Genomic DNA, 18,619 nt, shown 5'->3' with positions numbered 1-18,619 from the left:
TTAATAACATTGAAAAAAATTTTTGTGATGGATGTTACTTTTATACATGTTTGGTTTATTTTTTCCAGATAAAACTGTCACACTTTCAATAATAATAGATAAATTGTCTCCCCGACTGGCACAGCTGAAAGTACTTCACAAGGTTTTCAGCACAGGAGTAGCAGAAGTGCCACCTGACACTAGAAATGTTGTACGAGCATCTCATCTGCTTAATACTCTCTACAAAGCTATTCTTGAATATGACAGCGTTGGAGAAGCGTCTGAGCAAACGGTAGAGAAGATAATTCCTTCCTTAGTAGAATCACACAATGGAAAATTCAGTAACTTAAATGTCTTTATGGTGATGGAGTACACCAGCCTTTGTCTACAGAGGATTGAGGACAGATTTGCTAGCCATAGTACATTACTGTTTTCTCGCATGAGTTCACTCAATCTGGACAAAATTTGCTTTATGATGAGATCAGCAACAGTGCACTTTTAGGACTGATGGGAGGAACTGTGGGCAGAGGCCAAGAAGCTGTTACGGAAGAGGGAGTTTTGGAACAGCTTTTCCTCATTCTATTTCTACAGCTGCATAATTCAGTTAAAGCTGAAATGCAGGGGTTTGGGCTTTTACAGTAACTTGTTGATTATACTACTAAAAATATAGTTGATGTCATTATGTCCTTTTGTCTTCCTGTTTTCTGTGTTATAAAACCACAGAAAATTTTATGACTATACCTTACTGTTCAAGAGATGTTAGAGTGAAAAAGATGAAAACTGCTGTTTGGGTGTAACTGATGACAAAAGTAGCAAGGGGAAGCAAGCACAATGTGGGCTTACATTAAAAGTACTAAAGCTGTCATTTTTAGTTTAACATTTTATATTTAAAAATCGTTATGTGTAGTCATGTATATCTTAAAAGCTACACTTACATATTTAAGAGGTTGGGCTTTGCCATATTGCTTCTAATGCTTAGTATAAAAATGTTCAGCCATTTTTCTCTCCCCTCCCATTTTTTTTTATATTTTATTTTTCCTTTAAATTCAGGTATCCCTTCTGTTCTCTCTCTGGGTTGAAACTGTGAGGCCATACTTACAGACTGTGGATGAGTGGATAGTCCATGGTAATTTGTTTGATCCTGCAAAGGAATTTATCATTCAGAGGTAGGGATGCTGGTACTGGGCGCACATAATGCTGTGCAAGTATGAATACAAGATAGAACCTGGGAAATGACGAGTGACAATAAAAGTGGGTTCCAACACTATTTTGCTTAAGTAGAATTAATTTCTTAGTCATACTTTTATAACTTGTCTCAAATTTCCCATTAGGGAAATTGCATTAGGTTTGGAGCCCTACCAGACAGTGTCCTGCAATAGAAATCAATTGTTTTATTTTTTCCATCTGAGTGTGTTAGCTTTTCTAAAAGCAATTAACTCTTTTCAAAACCAAGGCATTTGCAAAAAATACTTATACTAATCTATGGTTGTTATAAATCAGATGCTATTTAGAATTAAAATACTCATTGCACATGTCATAAACATCCTAGCTGTTAATTTTTCTTCTGTTTGAATGCTACATTTTGCTGGTCCCTCCTTTGACAGCTCGAAGTAGAAAGCAAGTTTAGAAAATAGAATTTTGGCTCATAGTTGCAAATCCATTTTCCCCTATCTGCCAAACTTAATTGAACCTCTGTCTTTTACAGCAGGTAAGCATAAAGTAGGAGAACAGCTGTAGTGCTGCTCTAATAAATCCCTAGTAGCTGAGATCTTTAACATCCTTATCATGTCATACTGACTTTTCTTTCCATGGTTCTGTAGTTGTGCTTTCAGTGCTACCAACAGGAGTGGTAGCTTTCAACTTTTTTATCTGTATTTGTGCTTTATTTTAATTATCTAATTTAGGTTGTTTTCCATGAGACTTCAAAGACCAAGCAGTGTATCTGATGTAAGCAACACAAAAAAAAAATCAAAGCATACTACAAATGTAGTTTCACCTACTCTGGAATTTTTCAGCTTTCCCAGTTGTGTTTGCTTCATTGTAGGTTTTAAATAAATCTGCAAGTCAATCACTAATACTTTTGTTACTAAGGATGCATGCCACTGTGAATAGTTAACTTCCTCACCAAATTTCATTACAGTTACTCAAAACTTTGTTTTGGGGGTTTTATTGGTTATATGGTTTTATATCTCCTGTGAGCTGATTCTTTGCCCTGCTGAAGCTATCATCCTTTCTAGAGGTCTCTGGATAGTTTGTGATACGGATGAGCTTACTCCATACAGTTTCAAAAGTGCTTTGTGGGTAATCCAAGAGAAGGGCAAAGCATAGAGTGAAGATGATGAAACCTCATTACTAGAAGATGCTTATCTTTTGAAAAGGGAAATCTTCATCAGCTTTTTATTTCTTCACAGAAACAAGAATGTTCCAGTTAATCACAGGGATTTTTGGTATGCTACCTACACATTATATAGTGTGTCAGAGAAGACGGAGAATGAGGAGAAGATGAGTGATAATGCCAGTGCCAGTTCTGGTAGTGATCAGGCCCCTTCAAGCAGGCAACACACTATGGTCTCTTTTCTGAAACCTGTGCTAAAGCAAATCATCATGGCTGGAAAGTCCATGCAGCTGTTGAAGAATCTTCAATGCAAAGATGGCTCTCCACAGCAGGCAGCATCAAGAGGTGAGGTGTCAGTTTTGGACTATAATGCCTGAGGGTATCTAACAGTATGGGTGTATTTTTTGTATTCATGTTTGCATGGTTCTAGAATAATAGAGTGCTCCAGGCTGAACATCAGCATCATGACTGGTAACTTCAGGTCTGATTGAAAACACTCTTCCACTGCAAACATGTGAAAAGAGCAAAGTGAATAAAGATTGAGTATTCCCTTTGCTTTTTGTTGCTTTAAATTTTTCTTAAGCTTCTTTACATGTGATTGCAAAACTGGGGTTTTATGAGACCAAAGGAAACAGCCTCTATGTTCTAATTCTAAAGCTGTTTTGTTTTAATAAACAGTTGTTTTTAATTACTAAGTGGTTGAATAGTTCTGAGATAGGATGTGGAACTTTTTTTTTTTTTGAAAAAAAAGCTTACTAATAATCAAATGAAAGCTGTTTGGATATTTGGGGTATGTGTCTTGATTGTAAAATAGTACAACAGTTTACCCAATGCTGTTTGGGTTTGTTTGTTTTTTTTTAAGGAAATAATTATTTTGACATTTCTTGATGTTTAGAAGGCAGAGATAGTTAAATTATTTTGGAGACTCTGTGGGTTTATTCCTGTTTTTGCTATGAGAGTATTATCTGTTCCAGTGAATATTGAAGGGTTGTTTTAGGTGCTAAGAATGAACTGCTGTTCACCTGAGGAAGTTCTCCAACAGTCTCAGAAATATTTCATGTTTCAGACACCCATTCAGCAACCAGTTTGAACATCTGCCTGACCTTAGGCATTGGATTAGTCCTCCTGTTTTAGCAATACTAACTTGAATATGTATTTGATTATTGCTTATTATTGCTTTATTATTTGATTATTGCTTATTATTGATTATTTGATTATGTATTAAATATTATTGCTAAAATGCTAATTTAAATATTAGTATTTAGCAATACTAATTTAAATATATATTTAGGCCACTGAATAGTGGCCTAAACTTAGTATGTTGAAAGGTAGCAAGTAAATGTTGGACTATAAAGTTGTTCTTTTAGTTCGGATAATGTTTTCTCTTAGAACAAAATCTTACAGTTAAACACATTGCCCAGTTTAGATGCTGAACGAAAGAGTTTGTATACACTGTTCTTGGAATCGGTGCAGTCTCGCCTGCGGCATGGGGAAGAGCCTGTTCCAGATATTATTACAGAACAGCAGGCCACAAAGCAGAGCCTGATAAAGATGCAGTCTATAGCAGAAAGACACTTGGAACTGGATGATGTCCATGACCCACTGCTGGCTATTAATTTTGCCAGGTAAATGACTGATCCATCCGCTGTGTTGTTGAGAGCAATGTTCTGCCTGGTGACATTTGGTAGACTAAATTTTTATTGCTGCTGCTGCTGCAAACAGGCAAGCAGAGAATAAAGAGGAGCACCAACAGCCAGTGATAGAAGCTAAATAAATACTACCCTTGTGCTTAGTTGATGAAAACCAATTAAAATCAGTGAAGAATCTGCTGCTTACATCTGTTAGGGTAGAAATGGGAGCAGTCTTTAACATAACAGGCTTTTAGCAAGTAAGTGTTTTATTAGTGTTGTAAAATCTAAATGTTTAAATGTGATTGCTTGGAATTTGTACATGATGTCTGATTAGCACCAGGATAGTCTTTGACAAATGCAGCTTCTGTTCTGATGTGCTTATATAATTTAACTTTAAAAGCCTTCCAAAATTCATATTAGTTGCATAAAAATTCTTCATGTGTCTCCTATAGAGATTTTAAATGTTTTGGAAATCAGGAGGAGATATGAATTCTGAAAATCTTACTTTGTGATTACAAATAAGAAAATAGCTGTTTATCTTTTTCTGAATACTAGTTGGTGATTTACATGTTTTCATTTCATTCCTAGGAGGAGTTTGTTTTAAGAAATCATAATTAATAGTAGATAAGACTCTATTACTTCTATTGTTCGTTGGGACTATCCCATGTGGCAAAATTGATGGATTAAGTCAGTGTCTGACTCATCCAGTCTGTCAAGGCAGGAGCTGCTCTGAGCTGGACGTCCTTTTACAATACATTCAGACAACAAGTAGCTTCTACTCTACTCTGCTCTTGTGAGACCTCACTTGGTGTATTGTGTGCAGTTCTGGTGTCCTCAACATAAAAAGGACATGGAACTGTTGGAACAAGTCCAGAGGAGGGCCACGAAGATGATCAGGGGACTGGAGCACCTCCTGTATGAAGATAGGCTGAGAAAGTTGGGGCTGTTCAGCCTGGAGAAGGCTGCCTGGAAACCTCATAGCAGCTTTCCAGTATCTGAAGGGGGCTTATAAGGATGCTGGGGAGGGACTGTTCATTAGGGACTGTAGCGATAGGAAAAGGGGTAATGGGTTAAACTTAAACAGGGGAAGTTTAGATTGGATATAAGGAAGAAGTTCTTTACTGTAAGGTTGGTGAGGCACTGGAATGGGTTGCCCAGGGAAGTTGTGAATGCTCCATCCCTGGCGGTGTTCAAGGCCAGCTTGGACAGAGCCTTGGGTGACATGGTTTAGTGTGAGGTGTCCTTGCCCATAGCAGGGGGGTTGGAACTAGATGATCTTAAGGTCCTTTCCACCCCTAACTATTCTATGATTCTATTTCTGTGACAATATAATTAAGCTTTCCAAGTGCAGACTGCAGATACTCTCTTCTCACAGTGTAATATCACAGGTAATATATAGGGTTCCCATATTTAAGGTGCCTCAAACCAGTTTGACCTGTGTGGTGGTTTTTTGTTTGTTTATTTGGGCTTTTCGGTTGTTCAAATTTTTACTTTGTTTCCTTATTTTTCTTTCCTGGGAAGTTCACCTGGCTGCTGTATAAGCACAGTATAGTTTTTAGAGCTAATGGGTTTGTTCATTAAGCTGTATAGTGTTCGAACTTGATGTTGTTTTTCAGAATTATTCCTTGAGCAGTTAAGTGATTCTAGTATGCCATCCTTTTTGGTGTCCTAATAAATGGTTATCGAAAACCAGTATGAAGGATCACTTAATAGGCTTGATATGTACTATAGTTACGAAACAGCTTTTATTATTACTTCTGCACCATGTATTTTAGAGTATCCAATTTTGATTAAAAACCTTGAAGATATGACATTTTTTGTTTATATAGTGTATGAATTATGAACCTTCTTCCTTAAGTAGTTTGTTTTGTTTTGAAGATTGTATTTGGAACAGGGTGACTTTCATGAAAAGTTTACTGGTGGAGATGTTTGTGTGGATAGATCCTCAGAATCTGTGACCTGCCAGACTTTTGAACTGACACTGAGGTCTTGCCTTTATCCACACATAGACAAGCAATACTTGGAGTGCTGTGGTAATCTAATGCAAACTTTAAAAAAGGATTACAGGTAAGAAAGTAGATTTGGTTTTCCCTAAGTTTTTTTTTTTTTCCTCTGTTTTTTTTTTTAATTAGCAGTGCTCTACCATACAGTAAAGCAGCCATTTTATGTTGTGTTTCTACTCCAATTTGATAACAAACAATAAAGTCATTAAGGAGGAAAGGTGGATCGAACATGATAAAATCCTAGGTGAAAACTTGGTCTAGCTTAAATTGACAGCAAAGCTATAATTTGCTTCAGTGGATGTTCAAGGGCAGAATTGTTTCAAACAGTACTTTTAGTAGTGTTATCATTTGAAACTGTAAGAAATTTTAGGAATCTGTTTGAAATAGTTAATGGTTTTATAGTCACAGTTCTTATGAGAGGAGTAGCACTACTATATTTCCTACGTAATCAGAAAAGGAAAATCAGTGTCATGATTTTCTGGAGCTCCATACTGAAGTCACTTAGAACTCTCCCTGAAATTGCATCTCTTCTCTGAGTTCTCTTTAGGGAGACAGACAGGATTTCCAAACCCTAAGCTGTTCCGTAGCCTGCTTACAGGAAAAAAATGGCTTGGTTATTTTGTGTTATATGAATGCATGTGAAAGCTACCTGAGCGTTAAGCAGAGGATTTCCTGTGGACTTTATTAAGTGTGTGTTCAGTACTGAGTTCTTGTAGTGAAGAGTTTTTAAGATTTTTGTTTCTCTAACAGTTGTGTTTTGATTTCACTTGTATAATTAAGACTGAGGTAATGTTACACATTTGTTTCTGTTTAGGCTTGTGGAATATTTGCAGGCAATGAGAAACTTTTTCTTACTTGAAGCTGGAGATACCATGTATGACTTCTATACATCTATTTTTGACAAAATCAGAGAAAAGGAAACTTGGCAGAATGTTGCTTTCTTAAATGTGCAACTTCAAGAAGCAGTTGGGCAGCGCTATCCAGAGGACAGTGCAAGGTAAAAAGCAAAATATAGTTTAGTTGTTTCTTTCACACTTACCTGTACTAATGTACTTAAATTGCATAGCACAAAATGAATTGCCATATACTCATTAAAAGAATCCCTGTTTTAATGAAGTTTTGACCTAGTGTTACCTCTTTTACCCAGGTCCCCCAGATTAAATCAGGCAGTTGGTATTTAGAATGAGAAATTAAAAATCAATGAAACTAACCAGTATTTTAAAACAGTTTATCACCAATTAAATCACCTTTCCTTGCATAGGTTATCTATATCCTTTGAAAGTGTTGATACTGCAAAGAAGAAACTCCCTGTCCACACCTTAGATGGTTTGACATTGAGTTACAAGGTAATGAGTTAATATTACTGTAATTCTTATTCTAGAATAGATTTGGAATGTTGCATTAAAGTGATTTACTTTTCTGTTTTGATTATCCTCTCCTCCTCTTAGGTTCCTTGGCCTGTGGATATAGTTATAAGCTTAGAGTGCCAAAAAATTTACAATCAAGTTTTTCTGCTCTTACTGCAAATAAAATGGGCCAAGTATAGTCTAGATGTTTTACGATTTGATGGTAAGAAACTTCTTCAATGTAAGATAATCTAAGAACTTGTTCTGTGGTCTAAGAGCATAAATAGTCTGTTGCTTTCTGCAGTGAGTAGTAATAGTACTACTTTTAATAGTAGTAATAGTTTACAAAACTAGTTTACTAATTTTATCATTTACTAGTAGTAAATTTACTATTTGCTAGTAGTAATAGTAAACTACTTAGAATTTTGATGCAGTCTGTAAAATATTTCTCTCTATTAGCTTTGAAAATTGAAAATAATATATTAAGCAGGGCTTGTTTTTCACTTTTCTTTGGCCTCAGGGACAGCGCTATTTATGCATTCCCTTTAAAACAAGAAAAACAAATACTATATTTGAGATTGAAAAAGACAGGACAGTTGGGAATACAGCCTCTATGCTGCAATTTAGATACTTGGGGGTAATGGAAAGAGATCTCTTTGTGTCTTTCACCAGGGTAATGTTTATACTCTTCCTGTCCCATATAAAATGGATACACACTTCATGTCCTAGAAAAATAAATTAGGAAGTCAGTGGGGTCTGTCTCTATTTTGTACATTGGTTAACTAGTAATCTTCCTAAAATTACAGTTTTCTCTTCTGTAAACTTTATGGGTATGGCTTTATGGGTATGCCCTTTGTGTCTTTTCCCCTTTGTAGAGATATAAAATAAATATATTTATTTTAATTTAGATTTTTTTTATCATTTCACATAATAGTTCTTAAATAGCATTTCCTGTTCTAGTATTTATCAAATTGTATTGTACATATGCTGTCAAACTATTCAGCATATTGTTGCTATATACTAACACATCTGAATTACAAGAAAAATCTTATATCAGTGTTGTGTGCAGAATAATAAGAAATAAAAATCAGTTTTAAGTAACATTTTAGCTACAGTTTGTACGCATAAGTACTACAGGTTAACCCTCTTGCCTCTTCTTTTTAGAACTAGTCTGTGCTGCAGAAAATCCACAGGTTAAGGAAGGAACTTCGTTACAACAAGGAATGCTTCCTTTATTTTCACCACAACCAGAAAATATAAAACAACAAATACATCGCATGTTCCTCTTAAGAGTGAAACTCATGCATTTTGTTAACAGCCTCCACAACTACATCATGACTAGGGTTTGTCTTATATCACAATTCCATTTATATTAAGAATTTGTATAAATCTTATTCTAATGTCCTTTCTTCAAAATGATTTTAGGTTGAACATGTTTCAGTTTTAACTTGGCAGTTTTAAACCAGTAATCCTAAAAATGTTTTAGAAGGTCTACATGCACATGATTGATCTTTGGATATATTTAGTTCTTTTTGACTGTTTCTTCCAGTGCTAGATGACTGAAGCATAGTCATGTAAAAATAGGTTTCTGTAAGCTGTTACTCTCTTAAGAGCTATTATAGGTTTCTGTAAGCTGTTACTCTCTTAAGAGCTATTATGCTTATGAAAGTGTTACACAGACATTTTAGTTAAACAGATCCTTCTCAAAAATCTCTAGTACACAGACCCAAAAGCATAAACATGACTTCTCAAATATAAAGGCAAAGCCTGTAGATTCATACCTGCTCTACAGTTGCCTTTTGTTTGCCTTTAATAAAACCAGTACACTCCAAATCAGCTCCTGGGGATAATCTGTCTGCCCTTGTGCAATGGCAGTATTCCTATTTGTGTGAGGAATGCCATTGTGTAGTCATAAGAAGAGCTCAAAGTTTTACTATTGATGATATGTTGTCGTTGATGGTAATTTGGGAAGTGAGCCTAAAATATGAGACAGAAGAATGAATGAATCAGGCAGTTTTAGGCTCTGCTGGAAGACAGTCATAAGCACTTGTGTGCAGCATGGAATTTAATAACTCTGGTCTTCTTTTTAAGATTCTTCACAGTACAGGCTTGGAGTTTCAGCATCAGGTAGAAGAAGCCAAAGATTTAGATCAGTTGATAAAGATACATTACAGATATCTATCTACAATCCATGATCGCTGCCTACTGAGAGAAAAGGTGGGTAAAAAAAAACAAATGGCATATTTGATACGTTGAGTTTAGCACTAATTATGCTGCCTGTTCTGCAATTCATACATACTAAGAAATATACAGCTACTCTTGAGGAAACTCTAGCTCTTCCAGTGTCAACACTGAGATCCCGTGTTCCTTGCAAGTCTCGGCTCAATTCTGTCAAGGAGAGAAGACAAAATTAAATTCTTTGTACTGGATTTTACATGACTTATTTGTTTTAAAGAGATGGGAGGATTTGATCAAACTGAGGCTTGGTAATGTAATGAGGAGTATACACACTGGTGTGGCAGGAAATAGAGGTACGTGGATAGCATTGTAGACTTTTATCCCACATGCTGTCTCTGCGTAGTCCTCATTAAAGTACTCAGACATGAAATGAATTAGAGAACAAATGCAGAACACAGATTTGAAGAAATCACGTTGTATTTTGGAGGTTGTTTTTACAGTTGAGATTAAATGGCATGGGATACCTTTGCACTGTAGCTTAATAATGAAAATTGTTGTACTTAGCAATTAATTTCTGACTGTTATTCCTTTTGTTTTGATCCTTATTTTAGGTGAGCTTTGTGAAAGAAGCTATAATGAAAGTGTTAAATTTAGTGCTGATGTTTGCAGACCGTTGGCAGGCTGGTTTGGGAGCTTGGAAGTAAGTATACATACCTAAAATTCTGCATGGTCATCATTTCACAGCTGAGAATTCGATTTTGAGGTTTTTGGGGTTTTTTTGTGTGTATGTTTGTGAAATAAAAGGACATTGCTCGGTGTTTAACTTTAAAAAGCTATAATCATTTTACACTCCAGTTGGAAAAGTATCTACAAAAGGCTAATTGCTATTTCTTAGCAAAAGTGCAGTTTATTTTAGATAGAACTTAACAAGTTCAATGCATTTGTGTGTATTCAGTATTTTCTATTTAAAAAGGTGGCCAATATATAACTTGTGTTTGAAAAGATTGTAGAGCATAGCAACAAAGAGGGTTTTCTTTTCCTTCGCATTTATTGATACTGGTAAAATGAGAGGTTCATAGGTTTGTTTTGTGATCATGTTCCTTGACTTAAAGTTGTAGGCAGCTAGATGATGACATTCATTAATTGGTTTCTGAAAAATGGAATTATTTTGTTTGGCCTTCATTCTAGAAGGCAATACATTTTGTTTTCCTTTAAAGAAAAACACCTGCATTTAAATCTAATCTCTAAACCTCCCTATTTTTCTAATCTGGACTGTCCAAATTATAAAGCCTTTGTTAAAAAAAAAAAAAATTGTGGTAAAAACGGTGAAACTGTTGAAGTCAATGAAAGTTCTGCCATTGACCTCGAAGTCAAGATTTTAATGCAAAATGTTTGATTCCATTAGTTCAAATGCCCTTTCACCAGCTTTGTTGCCTTCCTGTGAATACATTTGAGTACCTCCTTCAGTTGTTGGGCCCAGAACTGCACACAGTGCTCAATGTGAGGCTGCACCAATGCTGAATACAGCGGGAGAATCACCTCATTTGACCAGCTGGTGATGCTGTGTTCGATGCACCTTAGGGTGCAGTTTGCCCTCCTGGCTGCCAGGGCACATTGACTCCTATGGAGCCTGCTGCTGACCAGCACCCCCAGATTCCTTTCCGCAGGACTGCTCTCCAGGCGCTCCTCTCCCAGTTTATACTTTAGCTTCTGTAACTTGCTGCTTGCAGAATGAATGGTAGTGGACAACTCTCCAAGGCTATGTCTAACACTCAAGGGTTGATCTATGGTCCTGTGGCAAGCTGGTGTGGACTGGCTCACATTCATTTTTTTCAGGACTAATTCTCTTTGGCATAAATGCTACCTAGAGCTTGGATCCTGCTGTCTTTTGTCACTAGGAAGTTGCTATTTTTGGAGTGCTTTTCTGATTCAAAGTGTTGAAAATAATTTGTGAAGTCTGTTGATAGATTGAAACTTGGGACATGTAGTTATCTACTCTTGGATGTGGCAGGAAAAAGTCATAGCTGATGTAGTATCATTCATATCCTTTTGGGGGGGGTGGGGGTGGCAGGAAGGAATGACTTACTGTGAACTCCATCTTCTCCCTTCTCTGGTGAGTACTGGCTGGCACAGTCCAGAGTGGAATTCAAGAGCTGATAGTACAGCAGCGTGGTTTTCCCTGTTTTATTTGTCAGTGTAGGTTTACCCCAATGAGTTCTAAAGCAATAAGGACCAGGAACTGATGTCTTAAAATACAAAACTAGGTAGGAGTAACAGTTGTCAGGTAGCACCAGACAGTTCTTCCTTGTCACTGCTGAGATTTTTGACATGATGAGGAAATTAATGCTGTTGTGATAGTGCTCAGATGCTCCTGTCAAAATTGCCTTTGATTCTAGAAGTAGTATGCACAGGCATAACTGAAATACGGTAAGTTTAAGCCAGATTGCTATACAAAGAGTACTTTTGTCATTTACTGTGGAGTTTTGGTCATATTTTAAAGGTAGTGCAGTGGCTAGTCTGTTAAGCATTCATCTGTTAAACTGTTTTGTAGGATGGAATCCATAGAGAAGATGGAATCTGATTTTAAGAACTGTCACATGTTTCTTGTAACTGTTCTCAACAAAGCTGTCTGTCGAGGCTCTTTTCCTCACTGTAAGTACATGAAGCTTTTCACGTACCTGCACTTAGTGGGAAACAAACTTTACTAGGACTGTATTTACATTTCAATCTGGTTTAATGTTTGTCAGTACATCTTAAAGAATCTCACTTTGTGAGGTATTCCAAAGGACATGAAACCTTACTACTTAACTTGTTAACTTTTTTTTTTTTGAGTATTTGTGCCATGCTTTTTAATGGCAGCTGTCTTCAGTTTACCAGCTCTCTTGATGAGGGGATGCTGATGGAGCCAAGCAAGTGAAACAAATGAATTAAGTTTAGTTCTGTAGGGCATGAAAGAGCATTTTTTTTGTTGTTGGATGACAGCTAGCTGTGAAGTATCTTGAACAGATAGAATTTTAGTATTATGGTGTCTCGGCTGCAAACTGTACCAGGCTCTTGGCTCTGTCCATCTGTTGGAAGTTATGTCCTTTGTAGCAGAAAAAGCAGAAGATGACATGTCTGTGCTTCTACTTGCCGCCTGATACTAGCTTAAATAGCTAATCCGTGCCAGTTTGGCTTGAATGGGGTTAGCTGGAATGTAGATGCATATTTTAACAGGTTTCTACACCACACGTAGATGTGGCCCTTGGAGACATGGTGGACTTGGCAGTGCTAGGATGATGGTTGGACTTGGAGATCTTAAAGGTCTTTTCCAACCTAAATAATTCTGTGATTGTAAATATTATCTGACATCACTGCTACTCAGTCTACAAGAGCTTGTGTGCAAGAACCTTCTGTGATAATGGCTTATTTCATGGAACCCCTCACAATGTTTATTCTTTTTGTGTGTGTGTTCAGCAGTTAGTATTTCAGAAAAAGGAGCTAATTTCTTACCAGTTCTTACTGCTGAAAATAACTAATGGATAACTGATGATCAAAGTGGTGAAATGTTGTTTGAAATGTCAGAGATTCATAAAATTTCATACAGTCTTAAATCCTGAAGTGTTACAATTCAGAAAATAAACTGGGATCTTCCTTTTAAACTACAGAATTAAATATTGCAATAAGTATTTTCAGGCTGTTGTAATGCAAATATTAACTACTTTTTTTTATGGTTTGGTTCACAGTGGAATCTTTAGCTTTGTCACTGATGGCTGGCATGGAACAAATTTCCGAGTCCATTGAATTGATAAAGAACTGAAAGCAGCATTTATGTTGACATTCTTCTGTTAAAAAGCTGTAATCATTTTACATTCCAATTGGAAATGTGTATGGCCAAATGGCACTGAGGGTTTGGAGCTGTGTAAAATAGTTGAAAATGTAAATAATGTACAGGTATTTAAAGTCTTTTGGCTGTGGCAGTATTTTCCGTATATGTTTCAGCATCAAAAGCCATGTACAGTGTAAAATTCATCCTGTGTAAACAATCTCATTTAAAATACAGAAAATGTATTTCATGTTGTAAAAAGGATTTATTTTTTGTTGAATTAGAAATAATTGCTGATTTACTCTTTTCCATTGCTTTTGCAACTGTGAATAGGTCATAGGGCAGCGTGGAATGGTGTGACTCAATTCTTACTCTTCAAAAGGCTCATTTTTGGCCTTTTTTCCTTTGAAAAAAGGGCTAAGAAGCATTCTTATTTGCTTAATGGTTCTTAAGAACTCTTTGGGAACAGTTATTACTGTTACAATAAGCTGATGTAAAAAATACAAGATTAACTTATCAAAATGGATTATTTGAGACTGTAAGATACCAATATTTTTATTTTGAATGATCAAATGCTTACTAATTTTAGCGGTCACTCTTGTCAGTTTAAGTAGGATCAAGATCACAGTGTGTAATGCATTAGTTTTAACTGTTGGATTGTTGAGATGTCTTAGAGGTGGCCAGGTATGACTTGACTGTTCTCCTCCTTGTAAACATTTTGCAAACAAACATTACTTCTAGTAGTTGATGTCTTGTAAAGCAGTAGACTGTAATGCAGAAGGTTACATTTCTAGAGAAGTAAATGTGGAACGTATTCTGGGCAAGGTGACTTGCCCTGTCTTCTCCCTGTGAACATTTCTCAGTAATTCTGGCATCAGTACCCCTGCATTTCAGAAGAGAAAATCAATCATAGCCATTTATCTATTTGTTTAGTTGAATAAATAAAAGATTTAATAATTGGAATTTCACTGTTGTGTATGTTTCTGCTGAAATCCAGTTGTTAACCTAGAGTTTGAGGGATGTTTCTGCAAGGTAAATGAAGTACATTACTACCAACTGTGAGACTCTGTGGCTCACATTATAAAGCTGTTTTTTCTTCATCTGTGAACTAATAATTGCTTTCAATGAAAAAGAATATTGGGATTCTTGTTTAAATAGGAGATCTCAAGAGAGTCTTCCAATTTATAGCCATAAAATGTTTTCAGGAAAAAAAAAATGCATTTCCTTTTGAAATGTAACACTGGGAAACTTTCTGCTGCCTTATGGCATGTTTTTCTGTGTTTGTCTGAGTTGAGGTTTTGCTTTAGAGAACACTGTTTGTATTGCCCTCTGCTACCACATGACACACTTTTCCAAGTGGATGTATTTTGCGGTAGGTGGACACCTGTTGACAGAAGTAATTCGTACTTTACCATGACCGGTTCCCATTTGTTGTTTATTGCATGTAGAGACAAGTGCATGTTTTCTAACTGCTTCTTTCTCACGCAGTAAAACTGAATAGATTAATAATAGTTTTAAAGGGCATACATGTACTAGGAAGTCCAGCACTTGTATGCACTACTTCATTACTTTTTGAGTATATGTATGTCTTGTACTCTATACTTTAAAAAAAAAATCTAACTAGTAACTGCTTTATTTCTCCTCTCTATAAAGTGGATATCTTCAGTGACATTACTGCTTTTCGTAGACTTACCTTGGATAATATTAACTAGATATGGGAGAAAAAAAGCTTCAGTCCTTCATGTTGTTGAAATAATTATTCCTAGTAAATTCCTTTGTAGAATTTACTTATTTTATCCGAAAGACCCCATGCAAGTGAAAGCTTTTGCTGTTCCACTTGGTTTCCTGCTTAGGAATTAACCTTCCATTCTGCTGAGCACAAAGGAATATCTAGCTGTAGCAATGTTGGCTGATTCTAATTACAGACATCCTTCATGCTTTGCTTTTCACGTGTCAGTAATACTTAGCTGGCAAATTCCCTTGAATGAGTCTTCCTTAATGGCATCCTTTTCTCTTTCTTTAGAACCACAGAAAAACAAGTCCGTACATTTCAGTGTGCATGCTACCAAGACTTTTTCATCACTCCCCTGGCAGTAGTTAAAATGGCTATTTACCTGTTTGGAAAAGAAGAAGGCTTTTAGTGAGGTTTGGGGTATTTTAGCTATTTATTTACTCAAATTTTCTTGTAATGTTTTCTTATTGATTTAATTTTTTTTTTTTACAGCAATGTTGTTACTTGGATTTTGTCCTGGGTCCATTCCTTCTGGATGTTTTTTGACCCTGTTTCCAAATTTTTATCAGTTATCTCTGAATTAATTTGAATTTTAAGTTTTGGACACTCTCCCTCTTTGACAGAGGAGACCTAGCATTTGAGTATGCTTCACTTGCACTTCTGGAATTTCAAGTAAGCAATTGCAAAGATGTTAGAAGAATGAGGCCTAACTTACTGCATGCGTGTATAGATTTAAGGGGGTTTTGTCATAGTTCTGTTATAAGTTGTCAAGTCTAGCTAAGGAAAAGCATATTAAAATACCCAGTAAAGCTTGTGGAAACTGAACTGTCTAAGTTTCTGAAGGGGTATAAAATTCTTTGGAGAAGAGCACACTGCATTACTGGATGCTGTCACAGTTTCCTCTGTACTTCATTCCCACTTTTGTTTATCTTTAATTTCTGGGTGCACTCTCTCATAAAAGTTGCCGCATAGAAGCCCTTATCTATCTGGCTCAGTGCTGTTCTTCCTTCTCCTTTTCTTTTCTCTGGCTTCTAGACCACATTTTACCACAGACTTAGTAAATTCTCTAGGGCTTTCTTTGCTGTTTAGTTTTAATAACGCCTAATTATCCACTAGGTCCTTGAGGACCTCTGGTTGTATCAAGCTATTGATGCCCAAAAGTTTAGCAACCAGTTCTTGATTGTGTGGTTTCCATGGTAGCATGGATTAAAGATAGCATCTCTAAATTGCAGGAGGCTGATTAAAAACATATATAAAAATAAATTCCCTCTGATGTGCTTTTTATCTTACTAACCGTAGAGATTTACAATTTTCCAGCTTTTTTCCTATACTCTTGCACACTTGCAGAAAAATTCTTCCTTACTGATATAGTTTGTATTGATTGTGTTGTACAGTGGCTTGTGCTGCCCTGTGTGTTTATTGCTGGGAAGGATCACAGGTCTTAGGGACTGGATAGCTTACAGAGTTACCAGTGATAGAGACCAGGGCTGGGGTAGAGAGTGGATGGGATGAATTGCCTAATGTACATGCTCTAGTGTCCTGCATGAGCAAAATGAATGTGCTTTATAATAGAATCAAGGGATTTAAGGCTTGTTCATGTCTGTCAGGGAGTTGGTGGGTAGACTGTGGTTGCAAAATCAGAGTACATCAGCTTCTTATACATAGCAGACACCTTGAGGCAGCACCACAAGATTCCTGGTGAAGCTCTCAGGCTGCTGTGGAATGAAATTCTTATGTGGATTCCTGTGGGCTCCTGACTTTGGATAAATACTATAAAGTCCAAGGAAATATAAGAAGTAAAATGAAAATAGGTGTACTTCAGGAAATTGTCATGTGGATGTCTGTGGCTAGCATGGTGCCTTGAACAAAGGCTTTATCTAGCCTTCAGACAATTCCATTTAGTTTTTTACTGCCATACTATCTGATGTTCGTCTGCTTTAGGTGTAGGGTACATAAATTGCTAGGAGCATGATACCTTAGTGTTCTGGATCTCGCTAAAGGTTGTTGACAGGCATGGGTTAAATACCAGGTTTAAATAAATACCACCCAAGAAAGGGCTATTTGAAATCCCAAATGTAGCCCTTGGCCTCATAAAAAACACATCTAACTTCCAGTTAGTGATGGGAGATCGTTTAACAGCTCAATTAGGAATACATGTATATTTTAGCTAGGCCCAGAAGGCCTGCTTTCAGTGTGGCTGGAGTAACTAAGAAGGATGGATACAGTATGGAGTGAAGCAGGTCATGGACACCCCCTGAACACCTTTAATCAAGCACTGTCATTGCAGTGCTTAAATTACGCAAAAGTGGGAAGAGCAGGGAGCCGTGAAGGCACTGCAGGAATTAAATCAGGCAGCTGGAGTGATGTGAAGGGGGCGCTTTTAAAATGGTTCTGATAAGCGCCATGTTACATGAGAACATAGACATCCAGATGGTAAAATGTGGTTGTCCTCCAATTCTAGTATCAAGTAATAGAAAAGCAACACAAACCTTGACTAACTGCACATCATCATCAGTATTTTTTATCTGACCTTATGGGTAGCTATAACCTTGAGTGCAGGAATGCTGATGAAGAGCATATTGCTCCAGCCCTGGGGAAGTAGCTCCTTCACCTGCACAAAAGGTTCCTTCGGAAGGAGCATTGCAGGGCCTGTCCTTAGGATCAGCAGCTATTGCTCAGATGGCATGGTTTGTGGAAAAGGGCTTAGGGAGGATTGCACTGGAAAATATCAGTTGTCGTTTTACTTTAGAAACCAAAGCATCCAGCTTTTATGTTTTATAGTTTTGGCTGAGCTGGGTTTGGTGATAAATGTGTAAGGAGCTGTGAAGGGTGAAATTTGTTCATTTTGTCTGTGCACTCAAAATGCTTATGAATGTATACAGAGAAGGATAAGTAGCCACATCCTAAAAATCGCTGTATTGTGGCACTGGGGAAAATAGGACTGCGAAGATGTGTCTATGATATGGTGAAATGGTAACAGTAACATTTTGCAATGACACAGAACTTCTTTGCAAGCTGCGGGAGTCCTTGGTGATATGGAATGGGTGGAATAATTGGATTAGAGAGTACCTGAAATAAAGAGAATTAGGGGGTTTAGCAAATTATCCCTGCTTTCCAAAGACTTTCTGGTAGATGCTATTTAAGGAAACCTAATACACTGGAAACTTGTTTGGAGAAAAAACCAACAAACCAAACAACATACGAATTAAAGGACTACTCCTCAGCACAAAAATCATTCGTAGCAGTGTTCCACTAACAGTTGTTAAAGACGGAGACCTGAAGTTGCTTGCTATAGCAGTACTGTGTAATTTGCTGATGCTTAGAGAAGATTTTCAAGAGTAAATGCAGTTTTGGATGGTACTTAAAGCAGTCCAATACAAGCAAATAGGCTTTGAGGAAAAGCGGTTTGGAAGAAGTTCTCATGCTCTCAACTGCCCCTCACCCCTATGTGTAGTAGGTTTGTGGATTCTGTCTGCCACTGACATCGTGGATGGAAGGAACAACCTTGACAAACTTTAGTGAAAAAAAGGCTGTCAATTTCATTTTGTGGTGCAGTAGGGTAAGGGGAAATGGCTTTAAACTGAAAGAGGGGAGATTTAGATTAGATATA

At 36.8% G+C, this 18,619-nt stretch overlaps 1 protein-coding gene across 4 annotated transcripts in view; it reads left to right on the top strand.

The window, feature by feature from the left end:
• Positions 1-16,762, top strand: part of TUBGCP5 (tubulin gamma complex associated protein 5) — a 28,914-nt gene extending 12,152 nt beyond the window's left edge. For 2 of the 4 annotated variants that reach the window (XM_057404488.1, XM_057404487.1), the window contains 13 exons: positions 69-271; positions 1,030-1,145; positions 2,391-2,659; positions 3,741-3,939; positions 5,824-6,012; positions 6,763-6,945; positions 7,210-7,294; positions 7,397-7,517; positions 8,459-8,637; positions 9,386-9,511; positions 10,084-10,172; positions 12,024-12,124; positions 13,198-14,240. In XM_057404488.1, coding sequence (XP_057260471.1) covers positions 69-271; positions 1,030-1,145; positions 2,391-2,659; positions 3,741-3,939; positions 5,824-6,012; positions 6,763-6,945; positions 7,210-7,294; positions 7,397-7,517; positions 8,459-8,637; positions 9,386-9,511; positions 10,084-10,172; positions 12,024-12,124; positions 13,198-13,271 — 1,934 coding nt within the window. In that variant the 3' untranslated portion in view covers positions 13,272-14,240. Of the gene's footprint in view, positions 1-68; positions 272-1,029; positions 1,146-2,390; positions 2,660-3,740; positions 3,940-5,823; positions 6,013-6,762; positions 6,946-7,209; positions 7,295-7,396; positions 7,518-8,458; positions 8,638-9,385; positions 9,512-10,083; positions 10,173-12,023; positions 12,125-13,197; positions 14,241-15,501; positions 15,682-16,674 lie in introns of those variants that run through there. The other 2 variants (XR_008971573.1, XR_008971574.1) reach the window with 2 other exon arrangements.
• The last annotated feature ends 1,857 nt before the right edge of the window (positions 16,763-18,619 follow it).

This window comes from Pezoporus wallicus, unplaced genomic scaffold (assembly GCF_028554395.1).
Source record: "Pezoporus wallicus isolate ANWC-B61680 ecotype Strahan unplaced genomic scaffold, APGP_CSIRO_Pwel_v1 contig_5787, whole genome shotgun sequence".
In the NCBI taxonomy this organism is placed as follows: domain Eukaryota; kingdom Metazoa; phylum Chordata; class Aves; order Psittaciformes; family Psittacidae; genus Pezoporus; species Pezoporus wallicus.
Note: the sequence above shows the minus strand (reverse complement) of the source record. Positions and strands in the feature narration are given on the sequence as shown.